Raw genomic sequence first — 21,555 nt, forward strand, 5'->3', positions numbered from 1 at the left:
TGTGATGTTGATCCACCATCCAACTGTAGCCGTAAAGAACATTTGTGACATTTTCAGTAAGTAAAGGGTAAACAAACGTGTGGGGGAAAGAAAACGTTTTATGACAAGTCTTAAGGAAAACAGAAGAGGTTTTCTGAATTTTAAGGAAAACGGGAAGTATTGCGAATTTTGAGTACAACTGGTGGAGTATTGCGAATTTTAAGTAAAACAGGGGAAGCATTGCGTATTTTAAGTAAAACGGGAAGCATAGCGTATTTTAAGGACAACAGGTGAAGTATTGCGTATTTTAAGGACAACAGGCGAAGTATTGCAAATTTTAAGTAAAACAGGTGAAGTATTGCGTATTTTAAGGAAAACAGGTGAAGTATTGCGAATTTTAAGTAAAACAGGTGAAGTATTGCGAATTTTAAGTAAAACAGGTGAAGTATTGCGAATTTTAAGTAAAACAGGTGAAGTATTGCGTATTTTAAATAAAACAGATGAAGTATTGCGTATTTTAAGTAAAACAGGTGAAGTATTGCGTATTTTAAGTAAAACAGGGGAAGCATAGCGTATTTTAAGGAAAACAGGTGAAGTATTGCGTATTTTAAGGAAAACAGGGGAAGCATAGCGTATTTTAAGGAAAACAGGTGAAGTATTGCGGATTTTAAGGAAAACAGGTGAAGTATTGCGGATTTTAAGTACAACAGGTAAAGCGTTCCGAATTTTAGGGAAAACGGGCGAGGTCTTCCCTGCATAATACCTGTTGTTTCCTCCTGTTGGCCGTTTCCAGCCCTGTTTTTCCAGTCGTGAGCCAGGTGTTCGCCTGTGTCCAGGTCGTCTGGCCTGGACACAGTGGATGCACACCTTCACGCAGCGCGTGGCCGACGATAAACATTTATTTTTATCCCTTACGTACAGACACGGACGTACGTACCCATAAGGCAGTGTTAGATAAATGAATTATTGAGGGTGGAATGAGTTAGTATTATGGTCATAACTGTTGCTTGACCTGGGTGAGTGGGGGTGCATGGCAGAAATAGAATGAGGAGAACATGGTGGCTGTGGTTATATGAGTGATTCTATTTAACAGATCACATCAGTATGGAGATGAGAGGTGAGGTGTGAGTCATTGTCATGGGTGGTTGCTGACGTATTCTCCCAGTTGGAAGAAGAATGTCTCCACTACGTGTTGAAGTAGAGGCACGTCAACCCAGTGGGTAATTTAGGTGGATGTCAGTGCACTTATATGGGTGGATGTCAGTGCACTTATAGGTGGATGTCAGTGCACTTATAGGTGGATGTCAGTGCACTTATAGGTGGATGTCAGTGCACTTATGTAGGTGGATGTCAGTGCACTTATAGGTGGATGTCAGTGCACTTATGTAGGTGGATGTCAGTGCACTTATGTAGGTGGATGTCAGTGCACCTATATGGGTGGATGTCAGTGCACTTATGTAGGTGGATGTCAGTGCACTTATATGGGTGGATGTCAGTGCACTTATAGGTGGATGTCTGCACTTATAGGTGGATGTCAGTGCACTTATAGGTGGATGTCAGTAGACTTAGATTAAACCAGGGAGACCAGACCTGAACAGATGGTTAGGTTAGGTTAGGTTGTGATAGCGTCCAGTCGGTTTAACATACATAGGTTGTGCATTCCAACGTACGTAAACCAAGGACACCCAAACTAAACCATGTTAGGTAAGGTTTAAGATTGGCCATGGATCCCAGCGTACTTAAACCTTGGAGACCAACAATTGGTTGTGGATTCCAACGTACTTAGATTCAACCAAGGTCTCGACCAAAGATGAACGAAGGTTAGGTTAGGTTAGGTTAGGTTACTATAGTCTCCCGTATATTGAACCGCGGAATCCAGACCGAAGCGTTGTTAAAGTGTAAGTTACTGTGGCTTCCTGTGGATTCAGCCACCGGAACGGGACGTTGGATGAATTAGGTGGTTCCTTCCAGTGAAACGAGCATGACGTAGCCTCGTTAAGGTAAGTCTGCAGTACGAGTGAACTGGGGAATCCAGCGAAGAGGAAAGCTTCGGTTTGGCCTTGGAACTAGACATGAACACACGTTGGGTTAGGATGTGTAGTTTGTAACCCACTTATATGCACATATAGAAATTAGAACCTATTTTCAATCTCGGATATTAAGACCAAATCTAGGCTGGGTTGGATTGGAGAGTTTGCGTTATATTTACACCAAGGGGGAAAATATAAATTAAATTTGAATTCTGTTGTTGTTGTTTTCAACTTACTGACTTTAGGAGACACCCGAGTGTAGGTGTTGTGAGGTTGTATCTTGTTGTGTGTTAATAACCTTAAGAAACCATAACTAAATCTAGGTTAGGTTGGGTTGTCGCTGCCAGCGTTACTAAGCTATTGAAATATAAATGAAGTTAAGATACATTGCTTGAAGTTATTCTGACATAGTAACCCCGCACCCACCCACCTCTCGTTTTCAAGCATGGGTATGTGGTTCCTTCGTCCAGACTCTGATCATAAACTTACGTCATCATATTCATCAATAATAAAGCTGGACATCTTGAAATTACTTCAGATATTAATGAAACTCACTTAAAGGTCCTCTACGCCTACTACAAATATGTCGTAGTACTTGGTATTCTTTATATATATATATATATATATATATATATATATATATATATATATATATATATATATATATATATATATATATATATATATATATATATATATATATATATTTTATTTATTTTGCTTTGTCGCTGTCTTCCGCGTTAGCGAGGTAGCGCAAGGAAACAGACGAAAGAATGGCCCAACCCACCCACATACACATGTATATACATACACGTCCACACACGCAAATATACATACCTATACATCTCATTGTATACATATATGTACACACACAGACGTATACGTATATACACATGCACATAATTCATACTGTCTGCCTTTATTCATTCCCATCGCCACCTCGCCACACATGGAATAACAACCCCCTCCCTCCTCATGTGCGCGAGGTAGCGCTAGGAAAAGACAACAAAGGCCACATTCGTTCACACTCAGTCTCTAGCTGTCATGTAATAATGCACCGAAACCACAGCTCCCTTTCCACATCCAGGCCCCACAGAACTTTCCATGGTTTACCCGAGGCGCTTCACATGCCCTGGTTCAATCCATTGACAGTACGTCGACCCCGGTATACCACATCGTTCCAGTTCACTCTATTCCTTGTGCGCATTTCACCCTCCTGCATGTTCAGGCCCCGATCACTCAAAATCTTTTTCACTCCATCTTTCCACCTCCAATTTGGTCTCCCACTTCTAGTTCCCTCTACCTCTGACACATATATCCTCTTTGTCAATCTTTCCTCACTCATTCTCTCCATGTGCCCAAACCATTTCAAAACACCCTCTTCTGCTCTCTCAACCACACTCCTTTTATTACCACACATCTCTCTTACCCTATTATTACTTACTCGATCAAACCACCTCACACCACACATTGTCCTCAAACATCTCATTTCCAGCACATCCACCCTCCTGCGCACAACTCTATTCATAGCCCACGCCTCGCAACCATACAACATTGTTGGAACCACTATTCCTTCAGACATACCCATTTTTGTTTTCCGAGATAATTTTCTCGACTTCCACACATTCTTCAACGCTCCCAGAACTTTCGCCCCCTCCCCCATCCTATGATTCACCTCCGCTTCCATGGTTCCATCCGCTGCCAAATCCACTCCCAGATATCTAAAACACTTCACTTCCTCCAGTTTTTCTCCATTCAGACTTACCTCCCAATTGACTTGTCCCTCAACCCTACTGTACCTAATAACCTTGCTCTTATTCACATTTACTCTCAGCTTTCTTCTTTCAGACACTTTACCAAACTCAGTCACCAGATTCTGCAGTTCCTCGCATGAATCAGCCACCAGCGCTGTATCATCAGCAAACAACAACTGACTCACTTCACTAGCTCTCTCATCCACAACAGACTGCAGTCTTGCCCCTCTTTCCAGAACTCTTGCATTTACCTCCCTAACAACCCCATCCATAAACAAATTAAACAACCATGGAGACATCACACACCCCTGCCGCAAACCTACATTCACTGAGAACCAGTTACTTTCCTCTCTTCCTACACGTACACATGCCTTACATCCTTGATAAAAACTTTTCACTGCTTCTAACAACTTGCCTCCCACACCATATATTCTTAATACCTTCCACAGAGCATCTCTATCAACTCTATCAGATGCCTTCTCCAGATCCATGAATGCTACATACAAATCCATTTGCTTATCAAGTATTTCTCACATACAATCTTCAAAGCAAACACCTGATCCACACATCCTTTACCACTTCTGAAACCACACTGCTCTTCCCCAATCTGATGCTCTGTACATGCCCGCACCCTCTCAATCAATACCCTCCCATATAATTTACCAGGAATACTCAACAAACTTATACATCAGTAATTTGAGCACTCACTTTTATCCCCTTTGCCTTTGTACAATGGTACTAAGCAAGCATTCCGCCAATCCTCAGGCACCTCATCATGAGTCATACATACATTGAATAACCTCACCAACCAGTCAACAATACAGTCACCCCCTTTTAATAAATCCCACTGCAATATCATCCAAACCTGCTGCCTTGCCGGCTTTCATCTTCCGCAAAGCTTTACTACCTCTTCTCTGTTTACCAAATCATTCTCCCTAACCCTCTCACTTTGCACACCACCTTGACCAAAACACCCTATATCTGCCACTCTATCATCAAACACATTCAACAAGCCTTCAAAATACTCACTCCATCTCCTTCTCACATCACCACTACTTGTTATCACCTCCCCATTTGCGCCCTTCACTGAAGTTCTCGTTTGTTCCCTTGTCTTACGCACCTTATTTACCTCCTTCCAAAACATCTTATTCTCCCTAAAATTTAATGATACTCTCTCACCCCAACTCTCATTTGCCCTCTTTTTTGCCTCTTGTACCTTTCTCTTGACCTCCTGCCTCTTTCTTTTATACATCTCCCATTCATTTGCATTATTTCCCTGCAAAAATCGTCCAAATGCCTCTCTCTTCTCTCACTAATAATCTTACTTCTTCATCCCACCACTCACTACCCTTTCTAATCTGCCCACATCCCACGCTGCTCATATATATAGTTATTGTTTTTTTCTTTTTTTCATACATATTCGCCATTTCCCGCGTCAGCGAGGTAGCGTTAAGAACAGAAAACTGAGCCTAAGAGGAGAAAAATCCTCACTTGGCTTCCCTTCTCTGTTCCTTCTTTTGGAAAAGGTTGATGGGAAGAGGGCAGGGCTAATGAAAGAAGGCAATGACTGCTGTTTTTTATTTACAAGGCTCACAATTGACAACATGGATCTAGAGTACAAACAAGAGATATATATATATATATAAATCTTCACATTTTGGCCAGCTGAAATGGTCCTAATATATTCCACACCAAACCAGAAGGATTACGACGTCTACATCAGGTGGTATGTCAAACATTCTGGTCTGTGTGTGTGTGTGTGTGTGTGTGTGTGTGTGTGTGTGTGTGTGTGTGTCTGCACTGCACAGTGATGTCTGAGGGAGGGAGGGAGGGAGTGGAGTGGGGAGGGTAACTATATATATACACACACACAGTCGAAGCTACAACAGCAGTTAACATTCACAGTGGTACAATGAATGACTCTCTCTCTAAGTGACCTCGCTACGGAACACGGCGTGTGAACGAGTACATATACATTATTCTATGTGTTTTTTTTTTGGGGTCTTTTTTTTTTATTTTTTTCTTAAGACATCTCAGCTGGTTTTACGGGGGGGGGGGTGTGGGGGGATGGTTGTAGTTGGTGGTGTGGGATTATGGTACATTCCGTCTTGTATATCGCCAGAGACTAATCTCTTGACCAGATCTATGTGTATATATATATATATATATATATATATATATATATATATATATATATATATATATATATATGTACATATATATATGTATATATATATATATGTATATATATATATATATATATATATATATATATATATATATATATATATATATATATATATATATATATATATATCGTATACTGAAGGGATGGTGAAGCCTCCTTGCTACGCAAATTTCTCGCATTTATCCCAAACACACCCACACATACATATATATCTTTATATATTCAAAAAAAAATTTTCTCGTCTTTCCCTCCTCACAATAACCTTGTAAACTGTATTTTACAAAAAATGTGCGAAGACTGAAAATCTCTACGACTGAAGGACATATTTACTCTTATCTCGTGAACATGAAGAGTAGGGGATGAGGAGGTGGTGGTGGGGGATAAATAAATTACTTAAGTTGGAGATGTCGAGTTGAGGAAGAGCAGGTAGTCGCTGCCAACAGAGAACGGAGCGTGTGTTTGTGTGTGTGTATGTGTGTGTGTTTGTGTGACGGTGAACTATTGTAAAACTGAACGTTCTGGCTGTACGACAACGCGGCGTCGTATCCCTAACAGCGATAAAAATATAATACATCCGGGAGCTATATTATGTACAGGATAGTAGTGTTGATCGTTGCATGGTAAGAAGAGGGAGGGAGGGAGGGTGAGTAGGTCGAAGCCACCACGCCGCGCGCTCGCTCGCTCTCCACTCCAGCAGCGTCGGTTGTGACGTCCTCAGATCAGGTTCCCGTCCGTCGGTGGGGGAGGGAGGAGAGCTGCTGCTGCTGCTGCTGGCTGACTAGTTCCTCCGACCCTGTGCGTGTGGCTGGACACGCAAGAACCTAGAACCAGCGATGGTAAAGGGGTCCACTTGCCCCTGCGGGAGGAGGGTTGGGTGGTGTGGGTGTCAGCGGGGGGAGGATGGGTGGTTGGCGAAGGCTGCTTCTTGCCCCTCGTCCCCCCGCCGCCGCCGCCGTCGCCCCTCCTCCCCGTCTCCGCCGCCGCTGCCGCCGGCGGCCCACGTACCACCTTACCTGAAGACGGCCATGGAGGCTGAGTGCTCAAAGGCCCGACGTCGCAGCTGGGCGATGCTGGAGCCTCGCCACATGTCCTCCCCCGCCACGCCCATGCTCATAGCGCCCATACCACAGTTGATCTGCCCCTGCTGCTGTTGCCCCTGCTGCTGCCCCTGTTGCTGCCCCTGCTGGCCTCCTAGCCCCTGCTGCTGCTGGTGCTGCTGCTGCTGCTGATGCTGATGTTGTTGTTGCTGTTGTTGTTGTTGCTGCTGGTGCTGGTGGTGGGACGCTGGAGACGAGGAGCCGCTGTTTGGGGGCGTGGCTGGGGAACCCAGGCCGTTGGGGAGGCCTGGGGAGTTTAGGGGTGACCCTGGGGAGACAAGGGGAAGGTATCTGTACAATTCCTTATGGTGCTGTCGAGGCACAAGTGTGAGAAAGACAAAGATAAAAAAAAACATAGATATAGCGAGCAACAGACGTTTCTGAATAGGTTGCTGTGGGCTGATGTCGGGGTGTTATCAATGGAGGAACATGTCTGGTGGGGAGCAAGAAATATTTACGAATGTCAGCTCACTCTGAACTTAGGATGGGAGAGGTGATGTGGAGGGGGGCGGGGGGGGGAGGGGTCTGACCAGGAATGGACCAACTTTGGAATGGAGTTGAGGGATGGTGGAATAGGTGCGACTGGTTTTGGGTGAGGGAAGGATGTTTTGTGAGGCATCTGGGGTGGTTGAAGATGAAGGTCTAGGGACTACAGTGAGACATTGGAACGGCAAGGTCTGGGGAACAGTGGAATGGTATGGTCTGGGGTACAGTGGAATGGTATGGTCTGGGGTACAGTGGAATGGTATGGTCTGGGGTACAGTGGAATGGCAAGGTCTGGGGTATAGTGGAATGGCAAGGTCTAGGGTACAGTGCAGTGGAATGGTACGGTCTGGGGTACAGTGAGACAGTGAGTTGAATATGACACAAGGAGCATTATCTGAGAGTGGGGTCTGGTCTGGTGTGGAGAGTGGTCCGTATGGGTGGAGGGGGAGAGTGCAAAAGGTGTTGTGGTCTGGTGTTGTGGTGCGTGTGGGAGTGGAGATGGTCTCTGGGTCAACACAGAAGGTGTTGTGGTCTGGTGCGTGTGTGGGTGGAGATGGTCTCTGGGTTAACACAGAAGGTGGTGTGGTCTGGTGCGTGTGTGGGTGGAGATGGTCTCTGGGTCATCACAGAAGGTGGTGTGGTGTGGTCTGTGTAGGTGGAGGAGATGATGGTCTCTGAATCAGCACAGAAGGTGGTGTGGTCTGTGTGGGTGGAGATGATGGTCTCTGGGTCATCATAGAAGGTGGTGTGGTGTGATCTGTGTGGGTGGAGATGGTCTCTGGGTCATCACAGAAGGTGGTGTGGTGTGGTCTGTGTAGGTGGAGGAGATGATGGTCTCTGAATCAGCACAGAAGGTGGTATGGTCTGTGTGGGTGGAGATGATGGTCTCTGGGTCATCACAGAAGGTGGTGTGGTGTGGTCTGTGTGGGTGGAGGAGATGATGGTCTGTGGGTCAGCACAGAAGGTGGTGTGGTGTGGTCTGTGTGGGTGGAGGAGATGATGGTCTCTGGGTTATCACAGAAGGTGGTGTGGTGTGGTCTGTGTGGGTGGAGGTGATGGTCTCTGGGTCATCACAGAAGGTGGTGTGGTGTGGTCTGTGTGGGTGGAGGAGATGATGGTCTCTGAATCAGCACAGAAGATGGTGTGGTCTGTGTGGGTGGAGATGATGGTCTCTGGGTCATCACAGAAGGTGATGTGTGTGGTCTGTGTGGGTGGAGGAGATGATGGTCTCTGAATCAGCACAGAAGGTGGTGTGGTCTGTGTGGGTGGAGATGATGGTCTCTGGGTCATCACAGAAGGTGGTGTGATGTGGTCTGTGTGGGTGGAGGAGATGATGGTCTGTGGGTCAACACAGAAGGTGGTGTGGTCTGTGTGGGTGGAGATGATGGTCTGTGGGTCATCACAGAAGGTGATGTGGTGTGGTCTGTGTGGGTGGAGGAATGATGGTCTCTGAATCAGCACAGAAGGTGGTGTGGTCTGTGTGGAGGAGATGATGGTCTCTGGGTCAACACAGAAGGTAGTGTGGTCTGTGTGGGTGGAGATGATGGTCTGTGGGTCAACACAGAAGGTGGTGTGGTGTGGTCTGTGTGGGTGGAGGAGATGATGGTCTGTGTGTCAACACAGAAGGTGGTGTGGTCTGTGTGGGTGGAGGAGATGATGGTCTGTGTGTCAACACAGAAGGTGGTGTGGTGTGGTCTGTGTGGGTGGAGGAGATGATGGTCTGTGTGTCAACACAGAAGGTGGTGTGGTGTGGTCTGTGTGGGTGGAGGAGATGATGGTCTGTGTGTCAACACAGAAGGTGGTGTGGTGTGGTCTGTGTGGGCGGAGGAGATGATGGTCTGTGTGTCAACACAGAAGGTGGTGTGGTGTGGTCTGTGTGGGTGGAGGAGATGATGGTCTGTGTGTCAACACAGAAGGTGGTGTGGTGTGGTCTGTGTGGGTGGAGGAGATGATGGTCTGTGTGTCAACACAGAAGGTGGTGTGGTGTGGTCTGTGTGGGTGGAGGAGATGATGGTCTGTGTGTCAACACAGAAGGTCACCGGTGTGGTCTCTCACCTGTGTACTCGCCCAGGGCGGTGTTGAGGGAACTGAAGGCCTGGTAATGTGGCTGGTACATGGAGGTGGGCGGCGACCCGCCCATGTTTGACAACCCCGATGGCAAGGGCGAGGTCGAGCCCCCGAGACCTTGGCCAAGCCCTTGGCCCAGACCCTGGCCCAGCCCTTGCCCGAGCCCCTGGCCTTGCCCCAGCCCTAGGCCCTGCCCTTGGCCTAGCCCCAGCCCTTGCCCCAAGCCCTGACCGAAGCCCTGACTCAGGCCTTGGCCGAAGCCTTGGCCGAGGGACTGGCTGAAGGACTGCGAGATGCTCATGCCGCCCTGGCCGAGCTGGCCCAGGCCCTGACGCTGGAGAGGGGACGCCAGGCCGAGCGTCCCCGTGCCCACACCTGCAACACACGACGGGCCAAGAATGAGCGGCTGTGAGGCTCACGGGCGGGAAGAATGAAGAAGAATGAAGAAGAATGAAGAAGAATGAGGGCTCATGGCGTTGGATAGGGCTGGACGGTGTTAGATGACGTCACGTGGTGTTGCACGGTGTTAGATGACCACGTGGCGTTGCATGGTGTTAGGTGGCGTTGGACGGTGTTAAGTGGCGTTAGTCGGTATTAGGTGGCGTTGGACGGTGTTAGATGGCGTTGGATGGTGTTAAGTGGCGTTGGTCGGTGTTAGGTGGCGTTGGATGGTGTTAGGTGGTGTTGGACGGTGTTAGGTGGCGTTGGACGGTGTTAGGTAGCGTTGGACGGTGTTAGGTGGCGTTGGACGGTGTTAAGTGGCGTTAGTCGGTGTTAGGTGGCGTTGGACGGTGTTAGATGGCGTTGGATGGTGTTAAGTGGCGTTGGTCGGTGTTAGGTGGCGTTGGATGGTGTTAGGTGGTGTTGGACGGTGTTAGGTGGCGTTGGACGGTGTTAGGTAGCGTTAGACGGTGCTAGGTGGCGTTGGACGGTGTTAAGTGGCGTTAGACTGTTTTAAGTAGCGTTGGACGGTTTTGAGTAGCGTTGGACGGTGTTAAGTGGCGTAAAGTTATATCTGACTCTGAATCAGCAAAAGTAATAGAAAGGTTTAGAAACTGTATTTTGAGCCTGAAACTGGAAGAAGTGAAGTTAAGTGAGACGGTTTATTATAAGTGTAAAATACGTATATATATATATATATATATATATATATATATATATATATATATATATATATATATATATATATATATGTGTTGGACAGGATCACAATTTTGCGCGTGATCAAGATATTCCTATGAGTCCACGGGGAAAATGAAACACGAAAAGTTCCCAAGTGCACTTTCGTGTAATAATCACATCATCAGGGGAGACACAATAGAGAAATATAACAGTCAGTTGATATGCATCGAACGTTTCGTGTTTCATTTTCCCCGTGGACTCATAGGAATATATATATATATATATAACACATTTGGATGATATATATAGATACATACACGTAGTTTGGCTCGCTCGCTTACTCATATACAGGCTTCCCTTCGCCCGTTATAGGCTAGACACTACCCTACATAGGCTGCACTTAGCCCTACACAGTCAGAGCTCGCACTGCGGAGATAATACCCCCGCCCTACAGAGGGCACACCTGACCCTACATAAATAATCATCAGTTCACCCTACACTTGCAACACCCCGCCCTACAGAGGCTACACACTGTAAAGGGTACACAGTCCTGCGCAAGCTACACCCAGCCCTACTTAGACCACACCCTACCCTACAAGGGCTACACTCTCCTCCCCATACAAGCTAAGCTTCACCCTACACAGGCCACAACACACCTTACAAGGCTACATGCCACCCTTTACAGGCTACACCTAGCCCTGATTATGCTACACCCAGCCTACACTGACTGCACTCCGCCCTAAACAGGCTACACCCTTGCCCTACACAGGTTACAGACTACACTAAACAAGCTGTACACCACCCTACACATTAGGCTACACCCCGGCCTACATACACAGGCTACACCCCACCTTACGTAGGCTACGCAACGCCTTACACAGGCTACACCCCACCTTTCACGGGCAACGCAGTGCCCTACACAGGCTACCCCCACACCGCCCTATGCACCTGTGTTGATGGGCGTCATGGAACCCATGGGCCACCGTGCGTCTGACGAAGGGAACATGGACCCGCAGAAGGAGTCGCCGCCCATGGGCGGGAAGGGCGGCAGGGATGGGGAGGGCAGCAGGGAGCCCGCCGACCGGAACACGGAACTGCTCTTCTTGCGCTTCTTCCACTTGGCGCGGCGGTTCTGGAACCACACCTGGAACACGGGAGGAGGAGATTAGTAGGATCTGGAACACGGGAAGGGGAGGATTAGACAGGTGTGGAGCACGGGGAAATGGGTATGAGAGGGACTGGAACACGGCGGGGAAGGGTTACATAGGTCTGGAACACGGGAATGGAGGGTGAGAAGGTCTGGAACACGGAGAAGGAGGGGCACAGTGTCTGGAACACGGGAATGGAGGGTGAGGGGTGTCTGGAACACGGAGAAGAAGGGGTACAGTGCCTGGAATACGGTGAGGAAGGGTTACATGGGCCTGGAACACGGGAATGGAGGGTGAGGGGGGGTCTGCAACACGGAGGAAGGGCACAGTGCCTGGAATGCGGTGAGGAAGGGTTACATGGGCCTGGAACACGGGAATGGAGGGTGAGGGGGGTCTGCAACACGGAGGAAGGGCACAGTGCCTGGAATACGGTGAGGAGGGGTTACATGGGTGTGGAACACGGGAATGGAGGGTGAGGGGTGTCTGGAATACGGAGAAGAAGGGGTACAGTGCCTGGAATACGGTGAGGAAGGGTTACATGGGCCTGGAACACGGGAATGGAAGGTGAGGGGGGTCTGCAACACGGAGGAGGGGCACAGTGCCTGGAATACGGTAAGGAAGGGTTACATGGGTGTGGAACACGGGAATGGAGGGTGAGGGGGGGGGTCTGCAACACGGAGGAAGGGCACAGTGCCTGGAATACGGTGAGGAAGGGTTACATGGGTGTGGAACACGGGAATGGAGGGTGAGGGGGGTCTGCAACACGGAGGAAGGGCACAGTGCCTGGAATACGGTGAGGAAGGGTTACATGGGTCTGGAACACGGGAATGGAGGGTGAGGGGGGGTCTGCAACACGGAGGAAGGGCACAGTGCCTGGAATACGGTGAGGAAGGGTTACATAGGCTTGGAACAAGGTGAGGAAGGTTACATGGGTTTGGTTGAATAGGTCTGGAACACAGGCAGGGAGGGTTGGAGGGTCTGGAACACGGGGAAGGAGGGGAAGAGTGCCTGAAACACGGGGAGGTAGGGTTAGAGAATCCATAACACGACAAGGGAGGGGGTAGAGTGCCTGGAACATGTGGAGGGAGGGGGTAGAGGATATGGAACACGGGGAAGGAGGGGGTAGAGGGGTCTGGAACACGGGGAAGGAGGGGTTAGAGGGGGTCTGGAACACGGGGAAGGAGGGGGTAGAGGGGTCTGGGACACGGGGAAGGAAGGGGTAGAGGGGTCTGGAACACGGGGAAGGAGGGGGTAGAGGGGGTCTGGAACACGGGGAAGGAAGGGGTAGAGGGGTCTGGAACACGGGACGGGAAGGTTTGATGTGCCTGGAACACGGGGTCTGGAAGGGTATAAGAGATCAAGTACATATGGTCAATTAATACACTTAAAAATCAGTAATAAAATAGACACCAGCTCATCATGAGAGCGGGCTACGTGCAGCAGCAGGGGAAGGCGGTGCCCGCGCGCAAGGCATCGTAATGATAAACAGGAGAGCCAATGAATGGGTCAATAATGGCTCATCTCCCCCCACCATCCCTTTCCCCCACCCGCGGTGGTTTAAGCGGGGCGTCACAACGAGGCAATTTGAATGCCCCTCACCGAGCCCACCCTCCCTCCTGCCGCCGGAGCTGCGACCCTGTGTGTGGTTTGAAATCTTACCCGAAAATTATGGCCATGGCGAGATCCAACCTAACCTCCCCCTCCCCCTCCCCCGGCCCGGGAAAAATGAGGTGCCGGGAGCTGACAATTTATTGATTGCGCTTTGAAGGCGCGCCGTAATGGTCTATTCCCCCCCCCCCCCCAGGGTGTCCGGCGTCGTGGCGGGAAAATCTCGCGCGCCCGAAAATCGAGACGTCGCGCGGGGAGAATATTTTTCTTTTTTTTCTCTCTCTCTCTCCCCGGGATGTCGTTGGCGATATTTCCTCCCTCCCCTCCCCCCCTTCCCTCTCCCCCCCCCGCAATTGGAGATGTTTTCTTGTGTGTGTGTGGGGGGGAGGGGGAAGGAGGGGATGTTTTCTGCCGAAACTGAAGTAAGCGAGAAATGTTCTCTGTCCACTCAGAAAGATCGGGAGATACTCTGAGTGGGAGATACTTTGATCGGGAGATACTCTGAGTGGGAGATACTTTGATCGGGAGATACTCTGAGTGGGAGATACTTTGATCGGGAGATACTCTGAGTGGGAGATACTTTGATCGGGAGATACTCTGAGTGGGAGATACTTTGATCGGGAGATACTCTGAGTGGGAGATACTTTGATCGGGAGATACTCTGAGTGGGAGATACTTTGATCGGGAGATACTCTGAGTGGGAGATACTTTGATCGGGAGATACTCTGAGTGGGAGATACTTTGATCGGGAGATACTCTGAGTGGGAGATACTTTGATCGGGAGATACTCTGAGTGGGAGATACTCTGAGCGGGAGATACTCTGAGTGGGAGATACTCTGAGCGGGAGATACTCTGAGTGGGAGATACTTTGATCGGGAGATACTCTTGAGTGGGAGATACTTTGATCGGGAGATACTCTGAGTGGGAGATACTTTGATCGGGAGATACTTTGAGTGGGAGATACTTTGATCGGGAGATACTTTGAGCGGGAGATACTTTATCTTCCCGCAGAAATAGCGAGAAATCTCCCAGGTCAGAGTGAGACGGGGGAAATATCATGTAAGGGAGTGACACTGTGTGGTGGCGGTCGTGTGCTGCTGGGTGGGTCGGGTATGTTGACCACTGACACACACCTCGGGGGGGGGGGGGGGGGGGGGGGGTTGTGCAACAACATGAAGACATTAGCGTTACGGTATTTTCCGTAAGGCAAGAAGAGACACACATGGGAATATTTTATGCCTAAGTTAAACTGCGCTCCAGCTGTATGGTATATATATATATATATATATATATATATATATATATATATATATATATATATATATATATATATATATATATATTAAACTACGAATGAAATGTGGTTAAACTTGATTAATGATTACGTTTAAGTAGACTGATTCTACATTAGGCCAAGCCCAACACTTCTCCTGAGTTCTCTATAAAGTGTGAAGGTATAGATATATTATCATACTGTTCTACTTCACGTACAGTTTATTTTTAAGAAACTGTTGTTTATATTAGCTGCGTTTTATCTTCTGTTGTTCCATACGGCTGTTATTCTTCTGTTGTTCCATACGGCTGTTATTTTTTGTCTGATGCTGTTAATAAAGATATATATATATATATATATATATATATATATATATATATATATATATATATATATATATATATACATTATCATTATTATTATTATTATTATTATTATTATTATTATTATTATTACCGATGCTGGAACTAACTCACATGGTGATTTCATGTTATGGCACCATCACTACCTGTACATGTGGATGTGTTTCATGATTTTTGTCCATAGATACGTATAGGTTCTGTGGCAGTGGGTGCGGCTAACTTGGGGAGGGAGCATGTGCTATGTATGCATTATGTATACCTGTACATACAGGTATGCATATGTATACCTCTACATACAGGTAAAGGATGATTCATTTGGGTGGTGTTGTATATGGTCAAGTTTCTCAGTGAGGCGGAAACCAGAGCACCCAGTTGTTACTGCAGGTCAGGTCGTAGTGATGCTGTCTCTTCGTATTGGAATATGCAAATTACCTTCCACTACGGGATAGGCCTCCTTGCCTTCCGTTGATGTTTGATCAAACAAAACCATACCGGAAACTGAATTCGGTTGATATAAACGAGAGGTTTTGCGTGAGGGTGTTAATTATTATATTGAGTCTGGACTGCTGCCGTATAAGACATTTTTATCCTTTTAGCTCACCTATTTCTGTGATGGTCAGTAATAATTCAAGGGAATTAATGTAACCTAATTACATACGGTTCTGGGTTAGGTGACGCATCGCAGAAAACCACAGCGTCTCCCAAGCATTGCCTGGCTCTCCGAAGCATTGTGTGGCCAGATATTTTTTTTTTTTCAGGATCGTGCTCCATTTAAAAACGGCCCGCCCCACATCGGAAAAAAAAGGTCGTCAGGTCTGGGTATATAATGCAATGCTTCTCCACAGATACAAACCCCCAGGGAAACTAGAACGCTCAACCTAGGCCAGGTTCCGGTGGCTAGTGAGGTTCCAGGTCTGGGTATATAATGCAATGCTTCTCTACAGATACAAACCCCCAGGGAAACTAGAACGCTCAACCTAGGCCAGGTTCCGGTGGCTAGTGAGGTTCCAGGTCTGGGTATATAATGCAATGCTTCTCTACAGATACAAACCCCCAGGGAAACTAGAACGCTCAACCTAGGCCAGGTTCCGGTGGCTAGTGAGGTTCCACAAACGTATTTAACGTTGGGGAAGAGCCATCTCAGAAGGCTGTGAGATCTTTGAAGAATTTAGCTCGTCTGTTGAGACCAGGGTTTAACGTAGATTCTGAAGGCTTCAGCTGATCATTGGAAACTTAAAACGTAGCCTAGGTAGATGATTAAAACGTAGCCTAGGTAGATGATTAAAACGTAGCCTAGGAAGATTGAAACGTAGCCTAGGTAGATGATTAAAACGTAGCCTAGGAAGATTGAAACGTAGCCTAGGTAGATGATTAAAACGTAGCCTAGGAAGATTGAAACGTAGCCTAGGTAGATGATTAAAACGTGGCCTAGGAAGATTGAAACGTAGCCTAGGTAGATGATTAAAACGTAGCCTAGGAAGATTGAAACGTAGCCTAGGTAGATGATTAAAACGTGGCCTAGGAAGATTGAAACGTAGCCTAGGTAGATGATTAAAACGTAGCCTAGGAAGATTGAAACGTAGCCTAGGTAGATGATTAAAACGTGGCCTAGGAAGATTGAAACGTAGCCTAGGTAGATGATTAAAACGTGGCCTAGGTAGCTTAAAAACATAGCCTAGGAAGATTAAAACGTAGCCTAAGTAAATCAAAACATAGGCTAGGAAGATTAAAAACGTAGCCTTAGAAAATTAAAAACGTAGCCTAGGAAGATTGAAACGTAGCCTAGGAAATTTAAAACGTAGCCTAGATAGATTGAAACGTAGCCTAGGAAAATATAAAACGTAGCATAGGAAAAAAATCTCGTATTCTCCGGCCCTCCCTCGCCGAAGACAGCACATGTTACTTGTGTGTTACGTATTATTCAAGCGGACATTTGTATCGCCCCACACATACCTTTCCTACACTTGTGTTGTACTTTCATGTGTTTCAGGTTGTGACACACAGGTTGTATCACACAGGTCATGTCACACACACACACAGGCTGCAATACTGCACACGATTTATTCATTCAATATGTCAGACGCGCGGTGTAACAATTGCTCATGGATGCGGCCTGCGAATATGCAATTTACCTTTCAGTATCTCTCTATATCTATCTATCTATCTATCTATTTTTTTTTTGATTTTCCGAAAGAAGGAACAGAGAAGGGGGCCAGGTGAGGATATTCCCTCAAAGGTCCAGTCCTCTGTTCTTAACGCCACCTTGCTAACGTGGGAAATGGCGAATAGTTTGAAAGAAAGAAAGAAATATATATATATATCCTTCCCTCCCTCATACTATTCGCCATTTCCCGCTTTAGCAAGGTAGCGTTAAGAACAGAGGACTGGACCTTTGAGGGAATATCCTCACCTGGTCCCCTTCTCTGTTCCTTCTCTTGGAAAATTAAAAAAAAACAAGAGGGGAGGATTTCCAGCCACCCGCTACCTTCCCTTTTAGTCGCCTTCTTCGAAACGCAGGGAATACCAGATATAGCAGTGATGGCGTGTTTTTATCCCTAACTTATTTTCCGGTGCCTTTCGCTGTCTCAGAACTTTTGTGTACAAAATATCTATTTTTCAAGCATCGTGGCCCAGCAGACGGAAGTGTGGGAGTTACAGGAAGAAAATGAAAAGCGATTATATTCGGAATATATATATATATATATATATATATATATATATATATTTATATATTTATATATTTATATATATATATATATATATATATATATATATATATATATATATATATATATATATATATATAAATATACGCGTTTCAAAGAACGTTTGATTGATTCGTTCAGAACAGTTGTCTAAAAAACATGGGTTAGGTCAAAGACGCGATGGTATACGCGGACAGAGGTTCATAAAATGGGTTTATCTTGGTAATTACATCAGCCTTCCCCTCCTCACCTCCCTCCCGGCCAAATAATGCCCCAAAAAGCAGATTAACTTCTGTAATGTAACGTTTATTTATCCCCCCTTGATGGACACCCAACAAACGCGACCTGTCATACAACGATTTATAACGCGGGGCCGCCAGGATCCCCGGCCAAATTAGCCAATAAGGAGGGAGTACAAGGGTAATCACTGTTGTTATTTGCGGGTTCCCCGCTGGGTTAAGGGAGGCCATGGGGCGAAAAGGGGTGGGGGGAGCGGGGAGGGAGAGAGAGAGGGAAGGAGGGAGGGAAAGTAGCCACCGTTGAACTTCGTGACTTGAAATTACGCTGGCGTGATCCACAGGAGGACACACACACACACACACACACACACACACACACACCTTGGTGATCCACCGCCACCTTCCCGTCCACCACCGTTTTCTTTGATGGCGTCCAGTGACCTGGCGTCAGCGAGATGAGAGGAGCCACTTCATCCAGGGAGTGAGTCTGGCTGGCGCTGCTCCCTCACCTCACCTCACCTCACCTCACCTCACCTCACCCGTGGAGGAGGAGGACAGCGAACACGAACCTGGGTATGGTATGAAAATCCTCCTCCTCCTCCCCCCAGCCCAATGAGGAGGAGGAGGAAGATTGGGGGGAACCCCCCCCTCCTCCCCCTAGGGATTTACTGGGTCAATTATTTTCAGGAGTAAATCCCGGGCTGTCGACGCCAAATAAATTACCTCACTGTTATTGCCTCCCGCTCGGGCCTGGCCGGGCACGCGCGCGCGCACTGTGTGTGTGTGTGTGTGTGTGTGTGTGTGTGTGTGTGTGTGTGTGTGTCTACCGCACGGTTAATTCGTTAATCATACCTTCCCGTTAGATGTTAACCTGTTGGCTAATGCACCCTGGGTTAATCGTGCTTGAGAGGTGAATTATCCTCCCGCGATGCGCCAGGAATGGTTATTATTATCCCCCCCTCTCCTCTCTAGCCTCTCCTCTCTCTTCTCTCTTCCACCGTGTGTTTGTTCAGTCTTTTTAAGAGACTTTCACTCATGTTAAGGAGCGTTGACCCTCGTGTGTGTGTGTGTGTGTGTACCTCACCAGCAGTGGCCTCCCGGGAATTCTTATTTGATTATATTTTATCATATTCGAGTAACGGCATTGTGGCCATAACGGGCAACGGTAAAGGCGGTTTAAAAGAAATGTTGGCCGCGTGTGCTGGTGGGTTGGTGGTGCGTGTGGTGGTGGGTCGGTGGTGGTGTGTTGGTGGGTTGGTGGTGGTGTGTTGGTGGGTTGGTGGTGGTGTGTTGGTGGGTTGGTGGTGCGTGTGTTGGTGGGTTGGTGGTGGTGTGCTGGTGGGTTGGTGGTGGTGTGTTGTGGTAGTGGTGGGTTGGTGGTGCATGAGGTGGTATGTTGGTGGGTTGGTGGTGGTGTGTTGGTGGGTTGGTGGTGGTGGTGTTGGTAGGTTGGTGGTGCCTGGTGGTATGTTGGTGGGTTGGTGGTGGTGTGTTGGTGGGTTGGTGGTGCGTGTGTGTTGTGTGGTGTGTGTGTGTGTGTGTGTGTGTGTGTGTGTGTGTGTGTGTGTGTGTGTGTGTGTGTGTGTGTGTGTGTGTGTGTGTGTGTGTGTGTGTGTGTGTGTGTGTGTGTGTGTGTGTGTGTGTGTGTGTGTGTGTGTGTGTGTGTGTGTGTGTGTGTGTGTGTGTGTGTGTGTGTGTGTGTGTGTGTGTGTGTGTGTGTGTGTGTGTGTGTGTGTGTGTGTGTGTGTGTGTCTACCGCACGGTTAATTCGTTAATCATACCTTCTTCCCGCTAGATGTTAACCTGTTGGCTAATGCACACCTGGGTTAATCGTGCTTGAGAGTGAATTATCCTCCCGCGATGCGCCAAGGAATGGTTATTATTATCCCCCCCTCTCCTCTCTAGCCTCCTCCTCTCTCTTCTCTCTTCCACCGTGTGTTTTGTTCATCTTTTTAAGAGACTTTCACTCATGTTAAGGAGCGTTGACCCTCGTGTGTGTGTGTGTGTGTGTGTGTGTGTGTGTGTGTGTGTGTGTGTGTGTGTGTGTGTGTGTGTGTGTGTGTGTGTGTGTGTGTGTGTGTGTGTGTGTGTGTGTGTGTGTTTATGTGTGTGTGTGTGTGTGTGTGTGTGTGTGTGTGTGTGTGTGTGTGTGTGTGTGTGTGTGTGTGTGTGTGTGTGTGTGTGTGTGTGTGTGTGTGTGTGTGTGTGTGTGTGTGTGTGTGTGTGTGTGTGTGTGTGTGTGTGTGTGTGTGTGTGTGTGTGTGTGTGTGTGTGTGTGTGTGTGTGTGTGTGTGTGTGTGTGTGTGTGTGTGTGTGTGTGTGTGTGTGTGTGTGTGTGTGTGTGTGTGTGTGTGTGTGTGTGTGTGTGTGTGTGTGTGTGTGTGTGTGTGTGTGTGTGTGTGTGTGTGTGTGTGTGTGTGTGTGTGTGTGTGTGTGTGTGTGTGTGTGTGTGTGTGTGTGTGTGTGTGTGTGTGTGTGTGTGTGTGTGTGTGTGTGTGTGTGTGTGTGTGTGTGTGTGTGTGTGTGTGTGTGTGTGTGTGTGTGTGTGTGTGTGTGTGTGTGTGTGTGTGTGTGTGTGTGTGTGTGTGTGTGTGTGTGTGTGTGTGTGTGTGTGTGTGTGTGTGTGTGTGTGTGTGTGTGTGTGTGTGTGTGTGTGTGTGTGTGTGTGTGTGTGTGTGTGTGTGTGTGTGTGTGTGTGTGTGTGTGTGTGTGTGTGTGTGTGTGTGTGTGTGTGTGTGTGTGTGTGTGTGTGTGTGTGTGTGTGTGTGTGTGTGTGTGTGTGTGTGTGTGTGTGTGTGTGTGTGTGTGTGTGTGTGTGTGTGTGTGTGTGTGTGTGTGTGTGTGTGTGTGTGTGTGTGTGTGTGTGTGTGTGTGTGTGTGTGTGTGTGTGTGTGTGTGTGTGTGTGTGTGTGTGTGTGTGTGTGTGTGTGTGTGTGTGTGTGTGTGTGTGTGTGTGTGTGTGTGTGTGTGTGTGTGTGTGTGTGTGTGTGTGTGTGTGTGTGTGTGTGTGTGTGTGTGTGTGTGTGTGTGTGTGTGTGTGTGTGTGTGTGTGTGTGTGTGTGTGTGTGTGTGTGTGTGTGTGTGTGTGTGTGTGTGTGTGTGTGTGTGTGTGTGTGTGTGTGTGTGTGTGTGTGTGTGTGTGTGTGTGTGTGTGTGTGTGTGTGTGTGTGTGTGTGTGTGTGTGTGTGTGTGTGTGTGTGTGTGTGTGTGTGTGTGTGTGTGTGTGTGTGTGTGTGTGTGTGTGTGTGTGTGTGTGTGTGTGTGTGTGTGTGTGTGTGTGTGTGTGTGTGTGTGTGTGTGTGTGTGTGTGTGTGTGTGTGTGTGTGTGTGTGTGTGTGTGTGTGTGTGTGTGTGTGTGTGTGTGTGTGTGTGTGTGTGTGTGTGTGTGTGTGTGTGTGTGTGTGTGTGTGTGTGTGTGTGTGTGTGTGTGTGTGTGTGTGTGTGTGTGTGTGTGTGTGTGTGTGTGTGTGTGTGTGTGTGTGTGTGTGTGTGTGTG

The 21,555-nt window shown here is 47.7% G+C and overlaps 1 protein-coding gene across 3 annotated transcripts in view; it reads right to left on the minus strand.

Moving 5' to 3' along the window:
- Positions 1-6,067: 6,067 nt before the first annotated feature.
- Positions 6,068-21,555, minus strand: part of LOC139748177 (uncharacterized) — a 180,377-nt gene continuing 164,889 nt past the window's right edge. For 2 of the 3 annotated variants that reach the window (XM_071660966.1, XM_071660967.1), the window contains 3 exons: positions 11,672-11,867; positions 9,590-9,976; positions 6,068-7,316 (listed from right to left, as the gene is read on the minus strand). In XM_071660966.1, the coding sequence (XP_071517067.1) occupies positions 6,992-7,316; positions 9,590-9,976; positions 11,672-11,867 (908 nt within the window). In that variant the 3' untranslated portion in view covers positions 6,068-6,991. Of the gene's footprint in view, positions 7,340-9,589; positions 9,977-11,671; positions 11,868-21,555 lie in introns of all 3 variants that reach the window. The other variant, XM_071660965.1, reaches the window with a different exon arrangement.

Source organism: Panulirus ornatus, chromosome 73 (assembly GCF_036320965.1).
Source record: "Panulirus ornatus isolate Po-2019 chromosome 73, ASM3632096v1, whole genome shotgun sequence".
NCBI classification, from domain to species: domain Eukaryota; kingdom Metazoa; phylum Arthropoda; class Malacostraca; order Decapoda; family Palinuridae; genus Panulirus; species Panulirus ornatus.